Source organism: Artibeus jamaicensis, unplaced genomic scaffold, assembly GCF_021234435.1.
Source record: "Artibeus jamaicensis isolate MK-2021 breed Jamaican fruit bat unplaced genomic scaffold, CSHL_Jam_final contig_519, whole genome shotgun sequence".
In the NCBI taxonomy this organism is placed as follows: domain Eukaryota; kingdom Metazoa; phylum Chordata; class Mammalia; order Chiroptera; family Phyllostomidae; genus Artibeus; species Artibeus jamaicensis.
In genome coordinates, this window is record NW_026521871.1 from 2,425,989 (window position 1) to 2,451,317 (window position 25,329).

The following is a 25,329-nucleotide window of genomic DNA, read 5'->3' on the forward strand; positions in this document are numbered from 1 at the left end:
TCTTTTAAAATTTTATTCTCTATATTCACCCAAGGGCATGCTTATTGATTTTTTAGAGAAAAGAAAATGGAGGGAGATAGAGAATCATTGAGGTGAGAGAGAAACATCAATAAGTTGCCTCTTGTATGTGCCCTGACCAGATACTAAACCTATAACCCAGGCATGTGCCCCAATCAGGAATCAAACTGGTAAGCTTTCACTTTGTGGGAACATGCCCAACCAACTGAGCTATACTGGCCTGGGTGGTGTACTTGTACTTTAAAAATCTTGTTGTGTGCAGCTTGGAAAATGCATTGGAGGGTAAAAGTATAGTTGCTTAAATGCCATTATAGGCAATTGGTCCAGGCTAGACATAATGGTGGTTAGGACTAGAGTGAGATAGAAGTGTATAGGTTCAGGAAATACTTAGGAGGTATAATACTGAAATGAACTGGGTATGAGATGAGTAGAAAGAGGAAGATTCTGGACTGGAAAGGTGGGTTGCTGCAATCTTTAAAGGTGAGATTATAGTGGTTTAAGTAGCAGGTCCCCATAAGAGTCCCCATAAGTAACCTTCTCTTTTCAACCATCTTCTAGGGTTATGTCTTGGAGTCATATCCCTAGCGTCATTCCTGGGACATTTGTAAATGTTCCTCTGAAAAGACAAAAAGCCAAAGCAGGGCAAAGTCTGGTGAGAACACAATCTCCTTTTGTTCTCAACATTATCCTTGCATTGAATACATCTGAGATTGCATAATCCTATTTAGGTAGCCAAAACAATAGTGAACCCCAATTGAGATAGCAATTGATTGAAACAGCTAAATCAGAGATTGCAAACATGAATGCCTGCAGGAACCAGGCAGGTAAATATGAGCAGCTGTGGGGCATAGCAGGGAGGGATGAGAATGGTGGTAAACTGCAGAATGCTGGACCAATCAGATCCCACTGAGCTTCAAAGTTTTAAGAAGCTTTGCACATTTAAAATTGTGGTCTGCTGGTCATGTTTGGCTTGTGAATCACCAATTTGCTGCCCCCAGAGATCTTTTTACATACATACACTCTGCATTCAGCTAGTTAGGTCTTTCCCCTCAGTGGTCCTAAAGCTGATTTTCCCCAAGTCTTATTTTTAGTGTATTCACTTGCATTCTATTGGCTTTTGACTGATTGTTAAGTAGCTTTTGCATCTTATCTCTATCTGGTTGTATGTTAACCTCACCTAGCAACTTGTAAGCCCTCTGTAAACTTGGTAAGCAGAGATCCTGAGTCCTATTCCAATTCTGGGAGAGATAAACACATAGCACAGGGCAGTACACTATACCTTAGTGACCTGGAATCATTTTAAAACAAAATCCTTTTGAAAATAAATGAGCCTAGTGAGCCAACTGTTACCTGAAGGGTACCCACACATTCTAGATTTACCAGGACTTGGGAGGTCTTTGCATGTGGAGTAATATGAACTGGGGGATTTCCCCCCTTGTTCAAGCAAATCTCCTTACAGAACCTTTTGTCCTTTTGAAAGAAGGTGTCACTTTACGGATCACTTAGCAAGAATTGTGTCATGAGGAAATGTGTGCAGGACACCTAAGAGACAGAATGTTTCTCTGGAGAAGACTCCTGACCAAGAAGGTGCCACTTTCTGGAAGTCAGCAAAGGCAAGGGTTGGAGTGAGTGTTTCTGTAGAGGCAAGAGGCTTTCCAGTACATGATGCCTTTTTTATACTTGCTTTTGGTGTCGGTTGCTGCCCCAGGTTGGTATCTTTAACTCTGGACTCATAACATGTAACTCTGAAATAGTCATTTGATTTGGTTTTACTTTCTTTAGTAACTTCTCAGTGTTGGTCCTGGAAGTTGTCAAGCATGCTGGGCTGTGCCACATTGAAAAGTCCACATTTTCATCGAAACAACCTCTCAGATACAGTTGATCTGTGTTTAGATTGGTACAAGTTCTTTGAATGGTACTTTGGCAATATGTACCAGGTCTCAGAGCCAGCATTCCACTTCTGGAAACATTCAGTGGAAATACGTAAAGACAGGATATATGTAGGCTTATTTGTAATAACAAAAACTAGAGTCAACCTACATGTCCATCAACGCAGGATGAAATAAATGGTTCTACAGACATACTATGAACATTGGAGCCATTAAAAGGAGAAAGCAGATCTGTGTGTTCTGATATGCAGGTAAAAGGTAATCCATGGTGTACCATGGAGTAGAGACAGGATGTCCTAAAACTCTGAACATAAGAAGATCCCTTAAAATCTATCTATATTTATATGCACAGAGGAGTAGAAAGTTCTGAAAGAATATATACAAAATATTTAACAGTGTAATTTTTGGAGATTGAGAGTGGGATGGTAGTAGAACAGCAGAGGTGGGGAGGAATAAGTGGGAGATTAAAAAAATTTTACTTTATATACTTTATATTGTTTCACTTTTAAAAATGAGTATATATCACATTAAACTAAAATCAAGCCCTAGGATTTAAAAATTAATTACAAAAATTTTGAATGCATAACATCAAGATGTTAAAGTAATTTTTTTCTTACTGTTGCATGGTTTGATTTCATAAAATAACTCAATTGATGAATCGAGCCATTTGCTCTAGAACCAGTTACGTCTAGAACTGGATAAAAGCAAAATTGTCATTATAGCCAACAAAAGGTCATTTAAAATGTTTAATATTCTAAGAATAAGCAACAGCTATGTGAAAACTGAAAGAGCTCTCTAATTTCCAGATTCTTATTTAGGTGTGATTAGATTTGATATTTCCAATAAAAATAAATGATAATATTTGCAAAAACAACACCAAAGTTCTAGAGCTGTGCTGCCCAGTATGATATCCACTGTTCAATTATGGCTATTCAGCACTTGAATGTGACTAGTGTGACTTGAGATATACTGTAAGTGTAAAACACATAATAGATTTTGAAGACTTCATATGAATAAAACAATGTAAACTATTCTATTAACATAAACTTATTAAAAGTGTTAATTACATGTTGGAATATTTTGAATGCATTGGGTTAAGTAAAATATAATACTAATATTAATTTTATCTTAAAAAACTTTTAATATGGTTACTAGAAAATTTTAACTTACATATTGGACAGGGCTATTCTATGGTCCTGATATTCTTTAAACAGAACTTTTCTTCAGGTACGGAATAGTCTATATGAATTCACCAGTCCAGTTTTTTGTATTCATCTGTCTCTTTGAAATTGAAATAATAGATTAATCACATTAATTCAGTGGGTGGCACATTTAGTAAAGTAAGAATAAAATGAAATCTAAGTAAGATTTTATTTCAATATAATTTGTTCTATTTTCACTGATTCTCTGAGTGAAGAATTTTATCTTAAACCTGACGTCACAAACTAAAAACCCTCAATGCATTTGGTATACCAGATGTTTTGAATAATTGACTATCTCACCAACGCATCTCCATTTTAGGACCCTCACAAGAAATAAGAAGATCTGGCAACTCAATCCACATTCCCATGTGGGCAAATAGTTGATGTTCCCCTTATGTAGAAACAAATTCTCGGTTTTACTACAGTCTCCACTATGAAGTACAACAAGTTTTATCATTGGGTACAAAGGCGTAGCCTTTCAATCTTCATTATTAGTCTGTGGGCCTACCATCATTTTGATCCTTTTTATTTTGACTTGATTTAATTTTAGAAAGTAGAGAGTTTAATATTAAACTATTTTGACAAAGGAAATACATAATAAAATGTCAACTTTTTAACATTACAGTTTGGTGGATGAGTTGATATGCTCTAAAAATTATTGTTCTCTCTTCTAGAGATTATTATGTTCAGGTATTGGGTGTTTTTCAAAATATACTTTTTTAGTGGGAAACTAAGTATCCCCAAATTTTTCAACACATAAAAATAAGTTAAGAAAATCTAAAATTAATTAATTTATTTATTAATGCAATGGCAATGAGGTATAATCAAATACAGAAGTCACTCTTGACATGGATCAACCTATAGAACCGAATAGAAAATTTGAACCAGTGAAATGTCTTGCAGTTGCAACTTTTCAAATAATATAATGTCACAGAATAATAAGGTCTTGAGGAACAGGCCAATAGTATGTAATTGATATACCTCAGTGAAACAGAATAATTAAATTAATTAATTAATTAACTAATTAATTCACTTATTCATTCAACAAATATTTATTACCTGCCTACTCTGGCCAGACACTGTTCTTGGTCCTGGGGATATAGCAGGAACCTAACGATGAAAGTCCTCAATTTCATGAAGGTTGTGTTCAAGGTGGGAAGAAGGAGGTAGGAAATAAACATATACTATAAATAAATTAAACAAATATAAACAAACAATATATGAATTTTTATAATTTTTACCTGCAGGAGGGAGAAGACCTTTCAGATACATGGGCATTATATCAGAGTCCTAAAAGAAGTGTATAGATGAGAAATCCAAGAGAGATGGATTTAGACAGGGAGACTGGTAAGGGCAAAGGCCCTGAGGCAAGACCTGCTTGATATGTTTAAGGAACAGGAAAGTGTGTATGGCTAGAGCAGAGGAAGTGAAGCCAAGAGTGTAGAATATGAGGCCAGATACATAAAGGGGAGCATTGTCTGTCATGTGTGGCCTGGAGGCCAGCATATGAACTTGGCTTTCACTCTGTGTGAGATGAAACTCTGCCGAAGGATTTTGAGAAAAAGAGGGATGTTACTTGATTTCAGTTTCAGCATATTGTGGGTGGCTCAATTAAGTAAAAGCTTATTTATATTTTCTTATATAATCTAAATAAGGCCTGATTTACTTTTCTTTTGCTGCCATAACAAATTACCACAAAATTGGTGGTGACTTAAGTCAACATAAATTTATGAACTTCAGTTCTGCAGTTAGAAGTCTGACATAAGTAAAATCAAAGTACTAGCATATCTGCATTTTCTTCTGGAGTCTGTAAGGGTATGCCCATTTCCTTGCCTTTTCCAGCATCTAGAGGTCACCCCTAGTCCTCAGTGTGTCACACCTTTCCTCTGTGTTAAAGCCAGACAATTTGCATCTTTTCGATTATTCTTAACATCTCTTCTGACTCTCTTCTTCTGCTTTCCTCCTCCACTTTTAAGGACCCTTGTGATTATATTGGGCTCATCCAGATAATTCAGGGTATCTCCCCATCTCAAGATCATCACATTTACAAGGTCCCTTTGCCATGTGACATAACATACTCAGAACTTTTGAGGATTCGGAAGTGAGTATCCTTGGGGTGGAGCTATTATTTTATCACAACCCCCAAGCATCATACCTGCTAAATACCCACGATCCCCACCCCACCATACCCATGTATCCCTAATAGGATGCAAATTTCAGCTATGGAGAAAATATTCTGAATAAGACTTTGAAATGCTGTTCCAGATGGAAATCAATGAGCAGAAATTAAAATTTTCCACTTACAAACTTCATGGTTCAGAAACTTTCAAATCATATCCTAAACAGAAAGGATATGTAATGACCTTAAGCACATATTTAGAAGTAGAAGAGAATTTATTGATTTAGGAAAAAGTACAATTAAAATATTTAGGGGAGAGGCTTGCAAACATCTTTAGAAATAAGCTCATGAAATAACTCAGTGTCAAGAAGGATCTTTGGAAAAAGGGGAAGGACTTACAGGAACTAGTATAAAGGATACATGGACAACAACTAAGGGGGGTGGAAATGGGAGGGAGGTGGGGAGCACTGGGGGGTGGGGTGGGATGGGAGTAAAAAACAGAAAACTGTACTTGAACAATAATTAAATAAATTTAAAAAAATTTTAAACAATATAAATAAAATCTTTAAAAAAAGAAGGATCTTTGGATGGGGGAAAGAATAAAAAGAACGAAAGAAACACTAATTTCTTAGCACTGAAGTGCTAGTGGGCATCATCAGGCAAAAATATGTAGGTGTCAGCAGAAGGAAGCTGGGCCTGAGTGCCGTGAAATGATAAGAACTGAGGGAGAGTGGCAGGGCACTGAGAGTGTCTGCTTCATTCCTCTGCCTAGATACATCCCACATTCTGTTAGGCTGGGATAGTCTGGGGTGGGAGAGAAGAAGCAAATAGCAGGTTCTTATTCATTATTGTATAAGAGCATACATATACATGCTCTTACTGTGAATGGCCATTGGAATGTTCTTTGGGTTTTGTTATGCATTGTAAAAAATAATCATATAACAATACCAGGCTTACCTTAGCACTCACTAATTGCTTGACCAACTAAATTGGATCAGGGTTTTCACTTGAAAATGGAGAGGCCACAGGACCCAAATTCAGGGCATTGTCTTAATTTTTGCTTTTTCCAAAGAAGCTTTGAGAATCTAGACTTAATTCACTTTGACTAAAATCTCTACTCTAAAGTCCATCTGAAATTTAAGGGAAGTGGAGAACAAATAAAAGAGGGGAAAAGAAGGAGAGACAGAAAAACAGAGTCAAAATAGGCCAGCCCAGTAGGACATATATAATGATTTTTGTCTCAGAAGGCATTGTGATTTTGAGCACTGAGTAATTTCATGACACTGTAGGGTTATACAGAAGTTATCTGGAATAATGTGGTTTAGGGAACTATATTTACCCACTACTAAAACTTAACATAAATTGATGTAAAAAGAAATCCTACATTTCCTATGAGAGTGAATGGCAAATCTTAATATAATGACCAATAACCAAAGTTGCCTATATCTTAAATACAGTGATCTGCTCCCCAACCTACTTTGGCCAAAAAGTTTCTTATCAAGTAGCAGTTGACTTCTAGCATCAGAGAAGATTGTTTCCTCATGCAAGTGGTTATGTGGCCAGTAAGATGCAGAATTAGGATCTAAGTCATGATCTTCTTGATTCCAAGGTCTGTTGCTGATGTAGTCTCTTTCTTCCTTGAACTATTGCTAATAGTTTGGTAAGAGTCTTCTCAAATTTTGGAATTCTGAAGACTTTAGCTTTTTCCAATTTTTATACCAAGGAACTTCACACTGAATCATGAACTCATTCATTTAAGAATATGTGGTTTGGATCTAGCAAGTTTGAGGTTCAAATCTTGGCTCTACCTTTATTAGCTGTATAATTTAAGGCCATTGGACCTTTCTGCACCTTAGTTTTCTTATGTGCAACATGGAAGTAATAATAATAGTACCCCTCACCCAAGTTGTTTGTGAGGATTTAATGAAAAAATTTATGTGAAAAGATGTTCTGTGAAAGGCCACTAATATTATTTATTATTCATTCAACAAATATGTGTTAGGTGCTCTTCTTATTTAGTGTTCACAAGAAATACATCTCTTACAGTTAGAGTTTGTGGTTCCCTGGGGAGTCACATACATGAAAGGCAATTATGTAATACAACATCAAATGTCATTATGGGGACATGGAGAAACTGCAAAGGAGTAACCTAAGGAGCAGTGCAGGGCAGGCTTTCTGAAGGAAGTGGCACTTAAGAGGCCACTGAATGACGGGTAGAATTTTAGAATGTAAAAAAGTGTTTTAGTAACAATCTATATAATTGTCCAGACATAGACTAGAGAACTGGAAAGAAGGTCAGGAACAGAGAGTGTGAAGAGGAAAGACTAGAGAGATTAGGCCAGAGAGGTAGGCTGGGACAAGATACAGCAGGACCAGAGATCTTTCCAAACTTCAGTTTTAACCCAAGAGAGCTGCCTGATTTGATTCTCATTACTCTGAAGTCCACTGCAGTAGTCTTTGTTTTATCATACATTGTAAAAATGGTTATATCAATCAACTTACTTTGGATTCTCCTGGAAGTAGAACCTAAGAGAAGGGTTCAAGTACAAGTAATAAATTTGGGAGGTCATTCCAGGAAACACCAATATAAGAATAAGGAAATGAGATGATGAGTGGAAGGCAGCCAATGATGGGTATGTTATCATGCATGTGAACACTGAGAGCAACTGAGCTCAATCTCACTGGGGCCTCAGGGATCCAATGCAGACACACATTTTGAGTCTCCAAGTTACCCACACTGAAGGGTGGTTGGGGTTTTAACTACCAGGTCCCTGTGGGTCTTTGGCTGAGGGCTGCTTCCAGGGCCATGAACTCTTTGGTACCCACCCAGGCAGAGCTGTATATGCTCTCGAAAAGTAGCCTTCTGCACAGAGGTGAGTATGCACTGAATGGGGTGGGGCACTGAGCACTGGATACACATTTCTAAATAAATTTGGAAAAAAAAAGAAAAAGACCAAGCCTGCCTGGAGACAGTTCTCCATGGTCACTTGAATTCCTTGACAGCTCATGAGCTCTGGCACTGGCTGCCTGTGTTCTGGACTATCTCTTTGAGTGTTTAAATAGGGATAGAGGGAGTGCTTCTCTCCGTAAGAGAGTCCGCTGTTTACCATATTCTAAAATGAAGCTCTTTTCTCCCTCTGGGCAAGGATCAGGCAGGCTTATGGTTCATTTAAAAAGATTTGGGTTCCCTGAGCTCAAGGTTTCTCAAATGTGATGCAGGCCCAGTGCATGCATAGGTCTACTCTGTGTCATTCCCATGGGGCTTGAGGAGCCAGGGGAACCTATGTGAACATGAAGCTCATGCTGCCTGTTGCGCCAGGAGTAATAAAGTCCTGACTCTGAAATAGTCAGCTTGGGCTTTCATAACCAGGTAATACCAACCGAGTGGCTTAAACCACAGACATTCATTTTCTTCCAGTTCTGGAGGCTGCAACTCTGAGATCAGGGTATCAGCATGGTCAGTTTCTGCTGAAGGTCCTCTTTCTGGCCTTCTCCCTATGTTTTCATGTGCAGAGAATGAGAAAAAGAGGAGGGGATGGGGTTGGGTGGAGAGAGTTATCTCTCTTTTTGGGTTGGGGAATTCTATGTAATTTTATTTATTTTCCAAATTAAAAATATAAATTTTAATAGAAGTCATATATCAAGTATATGATAGATCCACCTCTTCTTATAAGGCCTCAGTCCTATCAGTTATAGGTTGCGCCCCTATAACATCATCTAATGTTAATTACCTTCTAAAGATTCTGTCTCCAGATACAGTCACATTGGAGGTTAGAGTTTCAACATATACATTTTAGGGGGACACAATTCAGCCTATAGCATTCTGCCTGAATTCAAGGGCCCTGATTCAAATATTAACCTCATTCAGAATGATGCTCACAGGCACATCTGTCATAATCTTTGGCCAAATGTATGGGCACTTTGAGGTCTAGTCAGATTGACACTTAAAATTAACCCTCACAGTCTCTGACCAGAAGACTGTGTACAACTGAGCAGGCCAACTTGTTAGCAGGATATTAGGCTGAGGTCTCAGATCCTTCGTAGTTCTTAATAATTTTACTAAGCCCCCTCAGCTGATTTATGACTTTCAATAAAAAAGGGACTGTAAGTTTTTACTTTGCTCTTCCTTTGTGGTTTTAAAATATAAAAGAGGTTGGGAAGCATTGCAAAAACCCTTATCAAAGTAATATTTTGTGTTTCCTTTTCTAAGATGTCCTAGCTTTTCCAAACTTTTCCATCGAAAATGCCAGCCCTCTTCTGGAGAATGTCTCTGAACATACACGGGTAGCTGTAATCACGGTGTCTGTCCCACCTCCTGCTTCTCTGATTGGAGATCCTGTTATCATTAATGCCAATCCTGTAGTCCATCCATTTGTGCTATCTCGTCGATCCAAACATCAGTGGGAAGTAAGTATCTAGACAAGCCGTAACTTGCTATCACAAGGATTCTAAAATAAAACAATCATCCTTTCCCTTCTTACATTCTGCATATTATTTAGCACCTACTCATTGGGACCGCATTATGTGCCAGACCCTCTAAACATTGTTGAGGATATCAAGAAGTATTTATTTTACAGAGATCTGTTGAAGACCTCCTCACACACAGGGCAAGGCACTGGGACTCTCATGGTGGAACATCATCCTTATCCTCATGATATTTATTGGTTCATAGGGAGGTCTATTAATCAAGTGAATGCTCACACAGGTATAAAAGTATAAATGTAATAAGAGCTATGAAACACAGGCCCACAGGTCTGTGAACACACCTAAAGGGGGCATAGGACTTGTTAGGCTTCCCTGAGGAAGAGCTATATAAGAAGAAATCTTAAGAATGATTAGGAATTCAGTAGATGAAGACAGAGAGAGGAGAACTTTAGGTAGAGCATGTGCAAAAGACCCGTGGCAAGAAGTACAGTGAGGGAATAGGACCAAAGGAGGCCAAAGTATAGGAGCTGATGGGAAAGTGTAGTGAGAGATTAAGCTGGAGAGGAGGCAGAGCCAGTATGGCCTGCAAGCCATGTTAGGAAGTTTTTTAAAAATATATTTTATTAATTATGCTATTGCAGTTGTCCCAATTTTTCCTCCTTTGCCCCCTCCACCCAATACCCCCATTCCCTCCAGCAATCCTTCCCTTAGTTCATATCCATGGGTCATGCATATAAGCTCTTTGGCTTCTTCATTTCCTGTACTGTTCTTAATATCCCATGTCTATTTTGTACCTACCGTTTGTACTTCTTAATGGTTGCACCTTTTCCCCCATTCTCTCTCTACCCCTTCCCAACTGATGACCCTCCAAATGATCTCCATATCTATGACTGTTCCTGTTCTGATTGTTTGCTTAGTTTTGTCTTTTAGATTCAGTTGGTTTTGGTTGTGCATTTTCGCCATTTTGATGTTCATACTTTTGATCATCTTTTTCTTATGTAGTTTCCTTTAACATTTTATATAATAATGGCTTGGTGATGATGAACTCCTTTAGCTTTACCTTGTCTGGGAAGCACTTTGTCTGCCCTTCCATTCTAAATGATAGCTTTGCTGGATAGCTTAGCTATTCTTTGCTGAATAGCTTTGCTGGTAATCTAGGTTGTAGGTCCTTGCTTTTCATCACTGTGAATACTCCTTGCCAATCCCTTCTAGCCTAAATTTCTTTTGAGAAATCAGCTGACAGTCTTATGAGAACTCCCCTATAGGTAACTCTCTGCTTTTCTCTTGCTGCTTTTAAGAGTTTCTCTTTATCTTTAACCTTTGGCATTTTAATTATGATGTGTCTTGGTGTGGGCCTCTGTGCTTCCTGGACTTGTATGTCTATTTCCTTCACCTAAATTAGAGAAGTTTTCTTTCATTATTTTTTCAAATAAATTTTCAATTTCTTCCTCTTCCTCTTCTCCTTCTGGCAAACCTATGATTTGGATATCAGTATATGTGAAAATGTCCCAGAGGCTTCTTATTCTAGTCTCATTTTTTAATGCTTTTTTCTTCTTGCTGTTCTGATTGAATGCTTTTTTTCTTCCATATGTTCCAAATCCATTGATTTGAATCTCAGATTCATCCCCTCCACTGTTGTTTCCCTGTGCACTTTTCTTTGTTTTACTTAGTGTAATCTTCATTCCTTTCTGGGTCTTTATTTTGTTGCAGTACACAATGAGTTCTTTGAGTAACCTGATCACCAGTGTTTTGAACTCTACATCTCATAGGTTTCTTATCTCCATTTCATTTATTTCTTTTCCTGGAGTTTTATTTTTTTCATCTGGGCTGTATTTCTTTGATCCCTCAATTTGGCAGCCTCCCTGTGTTTTTGTTTATTAAGTAGAACTTCTTGACTCCTTGTCTTAGGAGCATGGCCTATTGTAGGAGAGGCACTTATAAAATGTGTAAGGCAGAGCCTTCAATAGTTACCAGGATGGGGCAATCTGTTTAATCAGTTTGTGGTTTTGTGTGAGGGAGGGCTCAGAAAGGGGATAATGCCACTGCTTGGCCTTTGGAGATTACCTGAGAAGAAGCTGTATCCCTAGCATTTTCCCCCTTGCCAGTCACTTTACTTTCTCCCCTTTTGCCTATATGCTACTCATGCCCTTCTAGCTGTTGGCCTGGTGCTAAATCCCAAAGCGGGTGGGTCTGCATGAGTCCTAAGTCTATTGTGGGCCCTTTAAGAGAAGTCGCTTGAGAATCCTGCAGTTTTTTACTACCCCAGCCCCCACTGGTTTTGCGTCCAGAAGTTATGGGCACTTATCTTCCTGGTGCTTGATGGGTCATCTGGCTTGGAACTAGTATTGCTTGCTCCTGAGGTGTCCCTCCCAATTTTTATCCATCACATGTGAATGTGAGACTGTATTTTCCACCACCTGTCCATGCCTCTCTACATCACTCTGTGCCTCTGTGTTTCTGCCCCTCCCACCAGTCTGGATGAATGTGGCTTCTTTAAACCCTTGATTGTCAGGCTTCCGTACAGCTCAATTTTCTGACGAATCGGTGAAATTTGTTTTGTAGTCTAATTGTAATTTTTGCTGTAGTTGTGCATGGAGGTGAAGCATGTTTACCTATACCTTCATCTTGGTCAGACCATGTTAGGAAGTTTTGTTATCATCCAAGATAATAAAGCTATTTTTTTCCACTGGGGTAAAGTTCAAGCAAGCTTACTGCTCACTTTAGAAGAGCTGAATTTCCTAAGCTCAGGGTTCCTCAAATATGATGCAAGCCAACTGCATGCCTAGCATTCATCTTGTCCTCTCTGCAACCTTCCATGGGACCTGGAAGCAAGGTGAATGATATTAACATGAAGCTCATGCAACTTGTGTGACGAGTAATAAAGTCTGTAAGAACAATGCGTGATTTCCAGCATAGGGTCTTATGTAGAAGAATCTGAATTGTCTCCTGGTTTTAAGAAATTCTGAAACTGGTAAGGCGGACAGATAACTAAATGACCAATTGTGGTGTATTATGAGAGGCAGTAAGAAAGAGTGGTTTAGAAGCAGGGACTCTGGAGCCAAACTGCCTGGGTTCGGATCCTATTTTTTTATTATTGCTTAGGGCAAATGACTTAAACTTTCTGTTCTGGTCACATTTCCATGGCATGGGGTGGAGAGATACATGCTACTTTCATTTCAGGGGGAACTGTTAAGTCATATGGCAAAGGACATGATTATAGTGAAGGCCAAAGGATTGGGGGCATTCATTTCACCACCCACATCTAAGAAACCATTGGGGAGTTTTATAGAAAAAAAAAGATATGATTTGCTTACATTTTATGGGAAACACTTTGGCTGCTGTGATGAACACAGACTACAGAGGGCAAAACATATGTGTTAGGAGATTGCTGAATATGCTTACCAAGCTTTGGTATGCTCAGATTTTAAATTTGCTTCCAACTTCAGTCTGGTACAAAATGGTATTCATGTATTTATTATTTAGATTTTTAAATAACTCTATACAGCAAAATGGCAGCAAAGACTATTCAATAGTTAGGTTTATTGACTTTTTTAGTTGTTTTATGTGTGTGTGTCTGTGAGGCAGTAAATTATAGCTGTTCTAAGCACAGGTTTGGGGGTCTGACAAACTTAAGATTACACCACAGCTCCTCCAACTAGCAACAGCATGACCTTGGGTAAGTTCCCTGACTTTTCTGCTCTTTGCTTTTCTTTTGTATACAAAAAGATTAATAATAACAATACCTCACTCAGGGCTTAGTAAGAAGACCCTGTAAAATAATGCATGCAAGATGCCATCTTAGTGTTTGCCCCATCACAAAGAATTAACATACAGTGGTGGTTACTATAATAAATATATTTATGCCTCACTGTTCAGCACCATTGTAGTCAAACTACAGATAACAAAAACTATAAGAAAGATAGTCACATTATAATGACTTTATCATAGACCAGTTCTAGATAGCTTTTTATAAAGAGTTCAATCATGAAAGTTTTCTATCATGGAACTAAGTCTGCAGATAAAGGCAGAACTAAATGAGTTGATCTGTCTACCACATTCTAGTACAAAAGGGTATACACTTCTATTTGAGGTGTGGCATGTTATTATCCATTGTTGAACTTCTTTCCTGCAGGATACAGGCTTGTTCATTTTGCAAGACTGAGCTCAGGGGAGGTGATGGGACAGGCAGTCAAAAAATTTTTGCTAAAACCAAACTATCCTCCTGGAGAAACAATAGCAGAGCTTGAAGCAAACTAATTATACAGATAAATAAAAATTTCATGAAAATGAGTCAAGGTGCACTCCGGTTATATAATCTTCAAATTATTACCTATCATTGAGCAACTGTCAGGATAGAAAAAGGAATTCAAGTTACCCTTTGTATGTGCACTTTTCCTGGATGAAGGTAATCACCAGAGGGCTACTTCAACCACCTTCCTGTCTTCTTCCATTAATAAGTCTAAAGAACAAACATTTGCATTTTAAAAAATTCAGTAAGTATTTGTTGAGAAGCCTGATATTTTATAAAGTGCTAAGGAGCAAGGAGGACACAATGCTGCCGCACCCACAGGACTTCCAGGGCAGAGGGAACCACAGCAGTGGGGCCAGCCTGAGCCTGGGCCTGTGCTTCCTGGGTAAGAAAATCTGTGAGAACAGAATGTGCTTAATGACAGCTTGAAAATCCGATATATCATCAGGAACATCAGGGTATGATAAAAAAATTAGAGTCAGGAAAACTTGCTTTTAAATCTTTGTCACTTGCTCGCTGTATTACTTTGGCTTCTAAGCCTCAGTTTCCTCATTGTTAGCATGAGGCTGATAATAGCATTTGCTGTCTGAACTAAAGAAATAAAGAAACTTGGCCATTCTGTGTTAAGTGTTCAATAGAGGAGAGCTCTCAAATATGAGTGTGTTACTGACTTCTCTTGGCAGTGGCAGGATAATACTCAGGTGTTACTTCCATTCACAGTATTGGTCAGTGCAAGGTCCTGGGGCTATCTGTCTAGGTCTTCCTCTTTCTGTAGCATCACTTTCCTAGCTGTATATGTAATCTAAGCTTCAGTTGCCTCATCTGTGAAATGGTGGTAATAATAGTATCTTCCTCAGTTTTTTTTCCATGTTTCGGTGAGGTGAAGAACCACCAGCAATGCCTGGATCCTTTCTCATCCATGTTTAGGTACCAGGTAGTTTAGTTTTGATGAAAAACATGAGCTTGAAGTCAGATGCAGTCAGAGCCATTGCATTTCCCTGTGAAAACTTGGCCAAGTTGCTTAACCTCTTCAGACTCAATTTATCATCTGTAAAATGCATCCAATAATAGTACCTATTTGCAGTAAAAAAAAAAAAAGGTAGAATGATATATTTGTTAACTGCTTAGGATAATGCTTGAAAAAATGGAGGTGAAAGAGAGTCAATAAACTGTTACTAGGAAGAATAACACTGAAAGCTGGGAAGGGTGAAAATGAGATAACACATGGGAATTCTCTGTTCATGATACTTTCAATAAATCAGGTTACATTGCTTCCACACTTTATTTTTCATTTTTTAATTGTTGTTCTATTATAGTTGTCCCAATTTTGCCTGGTTTCTCTCCCCTGCTCTGCACTGCCCCCACTCCCACAATCAATCCTCACCCTGTTGTCCATGTTCAGGGGTCATTTACACTTGTTCTTTAACTAGGCCTTCCCCTTCTTTCCTCCCTGATCGCAATCCCCACTTCCCTCTGGTCCCTGTCAGTCTGTTCCTTGTTTCCATGCTTCTGATTCTATTTTGATCATTTGTTTGTTTTGCTCATTAAGTTCCTCTTATAGTTGATCTTACACTTAATTTCTCTTTTTTTAAAATATATTTTATTGATTATGCCATTACAGTTGTTCTACTCCCCCCTTCATTCCCCTCCACCCTGCACACCCCTTCCCCACCTCTCCCCCCCTTTAGTTTATGACCACGTGTCTCAAGTTCTTTACATTCTGTATTTCCCATATTATTCTTACCCTCCCCCCTGTCTATTTTCTACATACCATCTATGCTACTTATTTTCTGTACCTTCTCCCCCCTTCTCCTTCTCCCACTCCCCTGTTGCTAACCCTCCTTGTGATCTTCATTTCTTTGGTTAGCTCCTGATCTAGCTGTCCTCTTAATTTGCTTTTGTTTTAGGTGTGGTTGTTAATAACTGTGAATTTGCTGTTCTTTCACTGTTCTTATTTTTTATCTTCTTTTTCTTAGGTAAGTCCCTTTAACATTTCATATAATAAGGGCTTGGTGATGATGAACTCCTTGAATTTGACCTTATCTGAGAAGCACTTTATCTGTCCTTCCATTCTAAATGAAAGCCTTGCTGGATAGAACAATCTTGGTTGTAGGTCTTTGGATTTCATGACTTGGAATACCTCTTTCCAGCCCCTTCTTGCCTGTGAGGTCTCTTTTGAGAAATCTGCTGACAGTCTGATGGGGTCTCCTTTGTAGGTGACTGTCCCCTTAGCTCTTGCTGCTTCTAGGATTCTCTCCTTCATTTTAATCTTGGCTAATATAATGATGATGTGCCTTGGTGTGTTCCTTCATGGGTCCAACTTCTTTGGGACTCTCTGAGCTTCCTGGATTTCCTGGAAGTCTATTTCCTTTGCCAGATAGGGGAAGTTCTCCTTCATTATTTGTTCAAATAAGTTTTCCACTTGTTGCTGTTCCTCTTCCCCTTCTGGTACCCCTATAATTCGGATGTTAGAACGTTTAAAGATGCCCTGTAGGTTCCTGAGCCTGTCCTCATTTTTTTGAATTCTTGTTTCTTCATATTTTTCTGTTTGGTCTTTTTTTCCTTGCTTCTGGTCCACTCCCTTGATTTGAGTCCCAGTTTCCTTTTCATCACTATTGGTTTCCTGTGTATTTCCCTTCATTTCAATTAGTTTAGCCTTCATATGTTCCTCTAATTTGTGACAAAAATTAACCAGTTCTGTGAGCATCCTGATCACCAGTGTTTTGAACTGTGCATCTGAAAGTTTGGCTAGTTCTTCATTGCTTAGTTATGGGCTCTGAGGCTTTGAGCTCTTCTTGAGCCATAATGTTTTGCTCTGTTCATGCTTGTTACCTATGAGGAGTGGAGACTTAGGTGTCCACCAGGGCGTGGCCACCTAGGTCGCTGGGTTGTGATGCTGTATGTAGGGGCGGGGTCAAAGGGGGGCATTAGCAGTCCCCTCTGCTGCTTCCCACCACTGGGGCCTGTGCTGTCTGTCTCACTGCTCGCTTCTTCACCTGGTTTATCTGCGCACGAATGTGTGACTGCAGTCAGCCTGCCGCCTTGGGCCCTTGTGGGTCTGCCAGCTACTACTCCACACCTGGGACTTGCCCTCAGCTGCCTGTGTGCCTGGGTCATTCACCTGGGTCAGTCCAGTGGATCTTTTCTGCCCAACCCCACTCTGCTGCTGGCTCACCCCTCTTACCAGTCTAGCTGAAAGGTTCCTTGTTGTCAGACTTCTGTATAGGTCAATTTTCTGTGGGTTGGCTGTGTTTTTTGTTGCTAAAACTTTGTTATTTTCAAACTTGGTTATGTGAGAAGGCATAATGTTTCCACCTACGCCTCCATCTTGGTAAAAGTCCCCAGTTAGTTTCTCTTATAGGTGAGATCATATGGTATTTGTCTTTCACCACCTAGTTTATTTCACTTAACACAATACTCTTCAGTTCTGTCCCTGCTATCTTGAAGGATAGTAGCTCTTTCTTTCTTTCTGCTGCTTAGTATTTCACCGTGTAAATGTACCACGTTTTTTTGATCCACTCATTTACTGACAGGCACTTAGGCTGTTTCCAGCACTTGGCTATTGAAATAACATGGCTGTGAACATAGGAATGCATAGGTTCTTTTGAATTGGTGTTTCAGGATCCTTAGGATATCATTCCAGCAGTGGAATTCCTGGACCAAAAGGCAGTTTCATTTTTAGTTTTTTGATGAAATTCCATTCTGTTTTCCACAGTGGCTGCACCAGTACGCATTCCCACCAAAGTGCACTAGAGTTCTTTTCTCTGCATCCTTGCCAGCACTTGTTTGTTGATTTGTTAACAATGGCCATTCTGACAGGTGTGATTTGGTATCTCATTGTGGTTTTAATTTAAATACAAGATTTTTACCTTTTTAAAGAATACTTATTCATATTGGGATTATAGGTCTAAAATATTCTTTCTACATCCTTATGAAGCCAATCATTCACTCTGTTATTCTGCACTTTTTGTTTGATTTAGTTATTCACCACTGGGGTACCCAAGCTGGACTTTGAGATGGTGACTCTCTACTCCTTGATAGTCTATGCCAAAGACAACCAAGGGGCAGCAGCATCACAGACCATTTTAATCCAGATCACAGATGTGAATGAGCCACCCACTTTCACTGGAACCTTTGCTCAGAGAGACCAAGGTACACATATCTTCTTTTGGGGGAAGAGGGTCCACTGGATGCATATGTGTGGATTCTGTGTCCTGCATCCTAGGTGCATTCATGATGTTGTGGTTATATGAGTGATAAGGAGAATAATGATAAATGTCTGCCACTATGTAGCAAGCACTGTCCTAATAGCATCCAATGGACTAATTTATGACATGCTCATAGTACTGGAGGTGGGTACTATTCACATATGTATTATAGATGATTTATTAGACTTAGAATGGTGAAATAACTTGCTCAGTGTTAAAAGATTCATTTTTCTGTTTGATTATTATATATTAAAGTTATTCTTTTATTCATGTGATTATTTAATTAACAGTGTGTCTATGTCATTAAGTTAAAAGCTTTGTAAGGGCAGGGATCACATTCTTTTTGAATGTTTTCTCATTGTCTCTCTCTTTGGTTTTCAACTTATGTGAATATTTCTCTCATGCTTGTCTCTGTCCTTCTCATCTCTGCCTCTTTCTATGCTGTCAAATATTTCATACCTGCATGTGAATAGTTCATGTTCTCTATTGAAAAAACAATATCATTGTAGTTTAAATTAATAAATTTCTTCACTTTCTGACACATGATACTTGACAAATGGTGTCTTATTATTATTATAATTATTGCTATAATTATTATGATTAATGGGAGTCAACTTATAAAATCATCTGTATGGAGCAATCACAATGCCTTCAGTTTTATCTAAAGCCCAGGAATGGATGAGAGGTTTGGGGCTTATAATATCTATTATACATTTTCTTGCAGTTACTGAGATTTATATCCTAGAAGATACTGCCCCGGGCACAGTCATTTACAGAGCAGCAGCCAAGGATCCAGAGGATGCTGTTTTGGAGGTAATTTATGGTTTTGGGCAGAGAATATCAGTGCCTGGTAGTTTATGTATGACTGCATTCACATATAAAGCTACAGTGATAAATCAGTGTATTATACCACAGTTCTGGTTCTAAACATAACTTTCACCTGAAACACCAGGACATTTTAGGTGAAAATGATTGAGGGCTGGACTGTCTGGGTAATTGCTTCCCTCTAGTGCATCACACCTATGCAGAGAGTCACAGTGAATCCTTAGGTGTTGACAAAAGATGCCAAGCCATTTCATCTTATACTTGAGGATTTTGGCTACACACACACATTGTTGAGAAACGATATAGCTTTCTGGTAGAATTAATTTGTATTTCAAAATACTGGGTCTTATCTTCGGGCTTTATAGGCTTTATATTGCCCAAGAATGCACTTATTTTCAGAATAGGTGTCTTCCACTCATAGATACCATGGGAGGTGGAGAAAACTATCCACTCTTTGCCAAGAGGCTTGGAATTAAATCTTAACTTTATAGCTGCAAGTCATTTAACATTTCTGCTTTTCTGTTTCAACCATAAAATTGGGGAAAGGATATCTGCTTTGTCTTCTCTCCTATCACTTTCTCTCATATTATAATGAACTTATAAGTAATTTTTCAACTGTATGATATTTTACAAGGGACCACATTTATATTACTGTCTCAGTTTTTGATGCTGTATGGAATGGTTATGGTATTATTAATTTGTAACAGTTTAGCTAATAAGCTGAAAGGTAAGAATATCATGCCTTTAATTTTTAATGTATCACTTTCTAAAATTGAATAAAACCTAGAAAATTGTACATATTGATACTGTACTTTCAGCATTTATAATTTATTGGTAATGCTACTGGGTTATTCATTGCTCAAGGCAACTTGACTTTTACGCAATTTTCACTAAACTAATAGACAGCCATTAATATTTGAGGCATTGTCCATATGGTTTTTAAAATCACTGAATACACTCAAGTAATTACACACAAAAACACTGTTATTGTCAAGACCCCTCCCCCCATTTGTCTCATCCTCCTCCCAGTAGAACAAAACCACATCCAGGATGAGAATGGAAAGGTCACAGCTTCCTTTAAAACATGTAATTAAGCCACCTAATTGTGCATATTGCTCCACATCAACTCGTTCAAGATTATAGTACTGAATCTAGCACTGAGCAGTTCCAGCTGTAAGAGAATCAGATATTATATTGCAATCGCTTTTTTGGTGTTTTCAATGGCAGCTCATCTACTGTGTTGACATTTTAGGGTGGAAAGCACATCACAATCCAGCTATGCTTCCAACATGCAATTACAATGACTAGTCAATTAATGCAAGTAATTTATTTCAAATGAAGGGCTACCGAATGCTTATTTATATAGGTTAGATACTTCTGGCCCTGTCTCTATTCTTCTCTAAGAAGAGAACTGGTTCCTGAGCCATATTTGGAAGGCTAATGCAGTGTTCTTTGTGAATTTTCCCCATCATGGAATGGCATAGGCTGTGTCATTCAGTGTTGACATAGGCTGTGGGAACTTCCATTTAGACACACTCTTATACACATTATTCTGACATAGTAGATCAGACCAGATGTGTTGTTCAAGTACTCATGACTTTTTGAGTCTTCATATTAATTCATAGTAAAATTTGTTCTAATCTAAGGAAAAACTCACACTGTTTTGGAGTCTGATGTATGATGATAAAAATAATGCAACTAATAACTGTTTATCATGTGACAGACACATACTTTATATAATTGAATCCCCATTTAATTCTTGAAATTAGATGCTATTGTCTACTCTAATATTAATGAATAGCTCAATAAGCTAGAGTGTTGTATCTTTAACTTATAGTTGAGAAACATTTAGTCTAATAGAGATCAAGTGATTTGTCTAAAGAGTAAGTAGTACAGTTGTGATTCAAAACCATGTCCATTTTGCTGTATAGCCTATATGTTTTCTATCATACCAACAATTGCTAAATTGCTCCCACAAATGCTCCATGAGAAAAATAACAGATCTTATGCTCAAATGATTTTGGGAAATAATGTTTCCATATGTTCTCTAAATTTAAAATACACAGCATGTTAAATGCCCTGAAGAGTTCTCCAATAGACAGGTGTATATTGAGTCATATTTTTCTAATTATTTTCCCATAACACTTTGTATAAATAATTTTATTCTATTTTTTTCTTTACTATTTAACACCCTTTTACTTTCCTTGCTCCTGCAATCACCACATTGTTGTACATGCCCATGAGTCCTTTTTCCTTTTTGCTTGATCCCTCCACCCACTAAGCTATCACACCCTAATAGTTGTCATCCTGTTCTCTATCTGTATGTCTCTATTTTGCTTCTTAGTTCAGTTTGTTAATTAGATCCCACATATAATTGAAATCATATGGTATTGGCCTTTCTCTGACTGGCTTATTTCACTTAGCATAATGTTCTCCAGATCCATGTAGGCTGTTGTAAAAGGTAAAATTTTCTTCTTTTTAATGGCCAAGTAGCATTGAATTGTATAAATGTCCAATAGTTGTTTTATCCACTCATCTATTGATGGACACTTATGCTGCTTCCATATGTTGGCAATTGTAAGAAAACATTGCAATGGCCCTGGCTGGTATAGCTCAGTGGATTGAGCACAGGCCTGTGAACAAAACAACCATGGCTTGATTCTCAGTCAGGGTACATACCTGGGTTGCAGGCCAGTTCCAAGCAGGGGATGCACAAGAGGCAACCATACATTGAAAAAACAAAACAAAACAATACATTGTAATGATCATAGGTGTGCTTCTTTCAAATTAATGTTTTGGGTTCCTTTGGATATAGTGCCAGAAGTGGGATTGCTGGGTCAAAAGGCAGATCCATTTTTAAGTTTTTGAGATCCCTCTGTACTGCTTTCCACAGTGGCTGCACCAGTTTGCATTGCCACCAACCATGCAAAAAGGTTCCCCTCTCTTCATCTTCTTTAGCACTTGCTGTTTGATTTATATTTGTGATGTTGTTATTTTTTAAATTTAAGTTGCTTTATTGCTGTTCAGTTATACCTGTCCATATTTTCTCTCCACTCCTCCCCTCACCCCCTCCAAAACCACCTCCCTCCCTTGCTTCCACCCTCCCCCTTGGTTTTGTCCATGTATCTTTCATAGTAGTTCCTGAAAACCCTTTTCTTCACTGTACCTCCCCCCACCCCGGCTATTTTTAGATTGTTCTTAATTTCAATGACTCTGGTTATATTTTGTTGGCTTTTATTTTTGTTGATTATGTTCCAGTTAAAGTTGAGATCATATGGTATTTTTCCCTCACTGCCTGGCTTATTTCACTTAGCATAATGCTCTCCAGTTCCATTCATGCTGTTGCAAAGAGTATAAAATCCTTTTTTCTCTCTGCTGTGTAGAATTCCATTATGTAAATGTATCACTGTTTTTTGATCCACTCATTTGCTGATGGGCACTTAGGTTGCTTCCAGCACTTGGCTATTGTAAATTGTGCTGCTATGAACATCGGGGTGCACAGGTTCTTTTGGATTGGTGTTTCATGGCTCTGATAGCCATTCTGACAAGTGTGAGATGATGTCATTGTGGTTTGAATTTGCATTTCTCTGATGATTAGCAACATTGAGCATATTTTCATATGTCTATTGGCCACCTGTATGTCCTCTCTGGAGAACTCTCTATTCAGGTACTTCACCCATTTTTTCCCTTTATTGTTGCTTATGCACAATTGTCTTCATTTTCCTGCCTCCACTCCCCACCCTCAATACTTCCCCCCTTTGGGTCCTTTATACATGTTCCTTGATGAAACTTCCCCTTCTTTCCCCCTTTATGCCCTCCCCCTTTCCTCTAGTTACTGTGAGTTTATTCTTTATTTCAGTGTCTCTGGTTATATTTTGCTTGCTTCTTTGTTTTGTTGCTAGGTTCCATTTACAGGTGAAATCATATGGTATTTGTCTTTCACTGCTGGGCTTACTTCACTTAGTAAAATACTCTCCAGTTCCACCTGTGCTGTTGTGACAGGTAGGAGCTCCTTTCTTTCTGCTGCATAGTATTCCATTGTGTAAATGTACCACAGTTTTTTTTGATCCACTCATTTACTGATGGGCCCCTAGGTTTCTTCCAGCACTTAGCTATTGTACATTTTGCTGCTATGAACATTGGGGTGCATAGGTTCTTTTGAATTAGTGTTTCAGGTTTCTTAGGTTATAATCCCAACAGTGGAACTCCTGGGTCAAAAGACAGTTCCATTTTTAGTTTTGAGGAAATTCCATACTGTTTTCCACAATGGCTGTACCAATCTGCATTACCACTGGCAATGTACTAGGGTTCCCTTTTCTCCACAACCTTGCCAGCACTCATTGTTTGTTGATTTGTTTATGATGGCCATTCTGACTGGTGTGAAGTGGTATCTAATTGTGGTTTTAATTTGCATGTCTCTGAAGGTTAGTCCTTTCATATGTCTCTGGGCCTTCTGTATGTCCTCATTGGAGAAATGTCTGTTTAAGTCCTTTGTTCATTTTTTAATTGGGTTGTCTTCCTGGGGTAGGATTTTGTGAGTTCTTTATATATTTTGGAGATCAAACCCTTGACCAAGGTATTATTGGCAATTATGTTTTCCCACATGCTTGGTTCCCTTTTCATTTTGCTTTAGCCATGCAGAAGATTTTTATTTTTATTTATATACTTTTATTTTTATTTTTATATTTTATTTTATAAAGTCCCATTTGTTTATTCTTTTCTTTATGTCCCTTGTTCTAAGGGACATATTGGTGAAAATATTGCTGTGTAGAATATCTCAGATTTCCCTGCCTATGTTCTGCTCTAGTACTTTTATTGTATCATGACTTATATTTCAGTCTTTTATCCACCTTGAGTTTATTTTTGTATATGGTGTAAGTTGGTGGTCAAGTTTCATTTTTTTTTGCATGTAGCTGTCCAGATCTCCCAACACCATTTATTTTTTAAATATATTTTATTGTTTATACTATTACAGTTGTCCCATTTGTTTCTCCCCTTTATTGCCCTCTGCTCTGTACCCACCTCCCACCATCATTCCCCCATCTTGGTTTATGTCCATGGGTCAGACATATAAGTTCTTTGGCTTCTCCATGTCCCATTCTATTCCTAACCTCCCCCTGTCTATTTTGTACATACCATTTATGCTTCTTATTCCCTGTACCCTTTCCTTCTTTCTCCCTGCTCCATCCCTGCTGATAACACTCCATGTGATCTCTTTCTGTGAATCTGTTCATGTTCAAGTTGTTCCCTTAGTTGGTTTTTGATTTTTAGGCTTGGTTATTGATAGTTGTGAGTTTGTTGTCATTTTACTGTTCATAGTTTTGATCTTCTTCCTTTTCTTAGCTAAGTCCCTTTAACATTTCATATAATAAGGGCTTGGTGATGAGGAACTCCTTAAACTTTACCTTGTCTTGGAAGCACTTTGTCTGTTGTTCCATTAAGAATCTATTTTTACTGTATTTTATGCTTCTGCCCCCTTTGCCTATTTTTTAAAAATTGGATTGTTTGTTTCTTTTGTTGAGTTTTGCCAGTTCTTTATAAATTTTGGATATTTTGGCAAATATGTTCTCCCATTCTGTGGGCTGTGTTTTAATTTTGTCAATGTTTTCCTTTGCTGTGAAAAAAAAGTTTTTAGTTTGATATAGCCTCATTTGTTTATTTTTCATGGGCTTCACATTTAATTATTTTGAATAAAAATAATATAAAACATAATTCTTGATGGAAAAACAAGGGCTATCTGCACATTCAGATTTATCTCTTGAGTTCAGGCACAGAATAAAAACCTACAGAGGATTAAAAGATAAGGGTCAGCTGCAAATAAAATTAAAGTTGTATGGAAAAAGAAAACAATAAATCAACTTTTGAAAACCAAAAATATCAATTTTAAAATTGAGAACCTGTTGAAGGAAACAAAATATACTTGATTTGTTTATTTTTTCTTTTGTTTCCATTGCCAGGGGAAATACATATGATAACATGATATATGCACTGTCTGAGATTTTACTGCCTATGTTTTCTATGAGATCCCTGAGTGACTGGTGGCTGACCTTACTCCTCCCTGCAGAGGTCCTCCTGATGCTTCCCTGAGTCTCAACTCTACCCCTACTGTCCACACCATACCCCATCCATAATACAACCCCCATCCACCACTCCCAGTGTCATCTTTTCAACCCTCCTGGTTCAATGATGGTGAGAGAATTGGTGGTGAGGTGAAAGCATGTGTCTTTCTTATTGTTTATTTCACTGAAAGTCAGTTCGGGGAGTCAAAATACTTTATTTCAATTCAATTCTGCTTTAAAAATCCTACTTCTCGAGGCCATGTCTATGCTGCCAACAGTCATGAATAAGAAGTAGGGCAGAGATTCATCTTATTCAACATGCATTCTGTCTTTTC

The 25,329-nt window shown here is 38.1% G+C and overlaps 1 protein-coding gene across 1 annotated transcript in view; it reads left to right on the forward strand.

Moving 5' to 3' along the window:
• Nucleotides 1–1,680: 1,680 nt before the first annotated feature.
• The window catches only part of LOC119042417 (cadherin-related family member 3-like), a 90,846-nt gene continuing 67,197 nt past the window's right edge, over nt 1,681–25,329 (forward strand). The window contains exons 1-4 of the mRNA XM_053669045.1: nt 1,681–1,726; nt 9,439–9,635; nt 17,883–18,054; nt 18,835–18,923. Of these exons, the coding sequence (XP_053525020.1) occupies nt 1,681–1,726; nt 9,439–9,635; nt 17,883–18,054; nt 18,835–18,923 (504 nt within the window). The remainder of the gene's footprint in view (nt 1,727–9,438; nt 9,636–17,882; nt 18,055–18,834; nt 18,924–25,329) is intronic.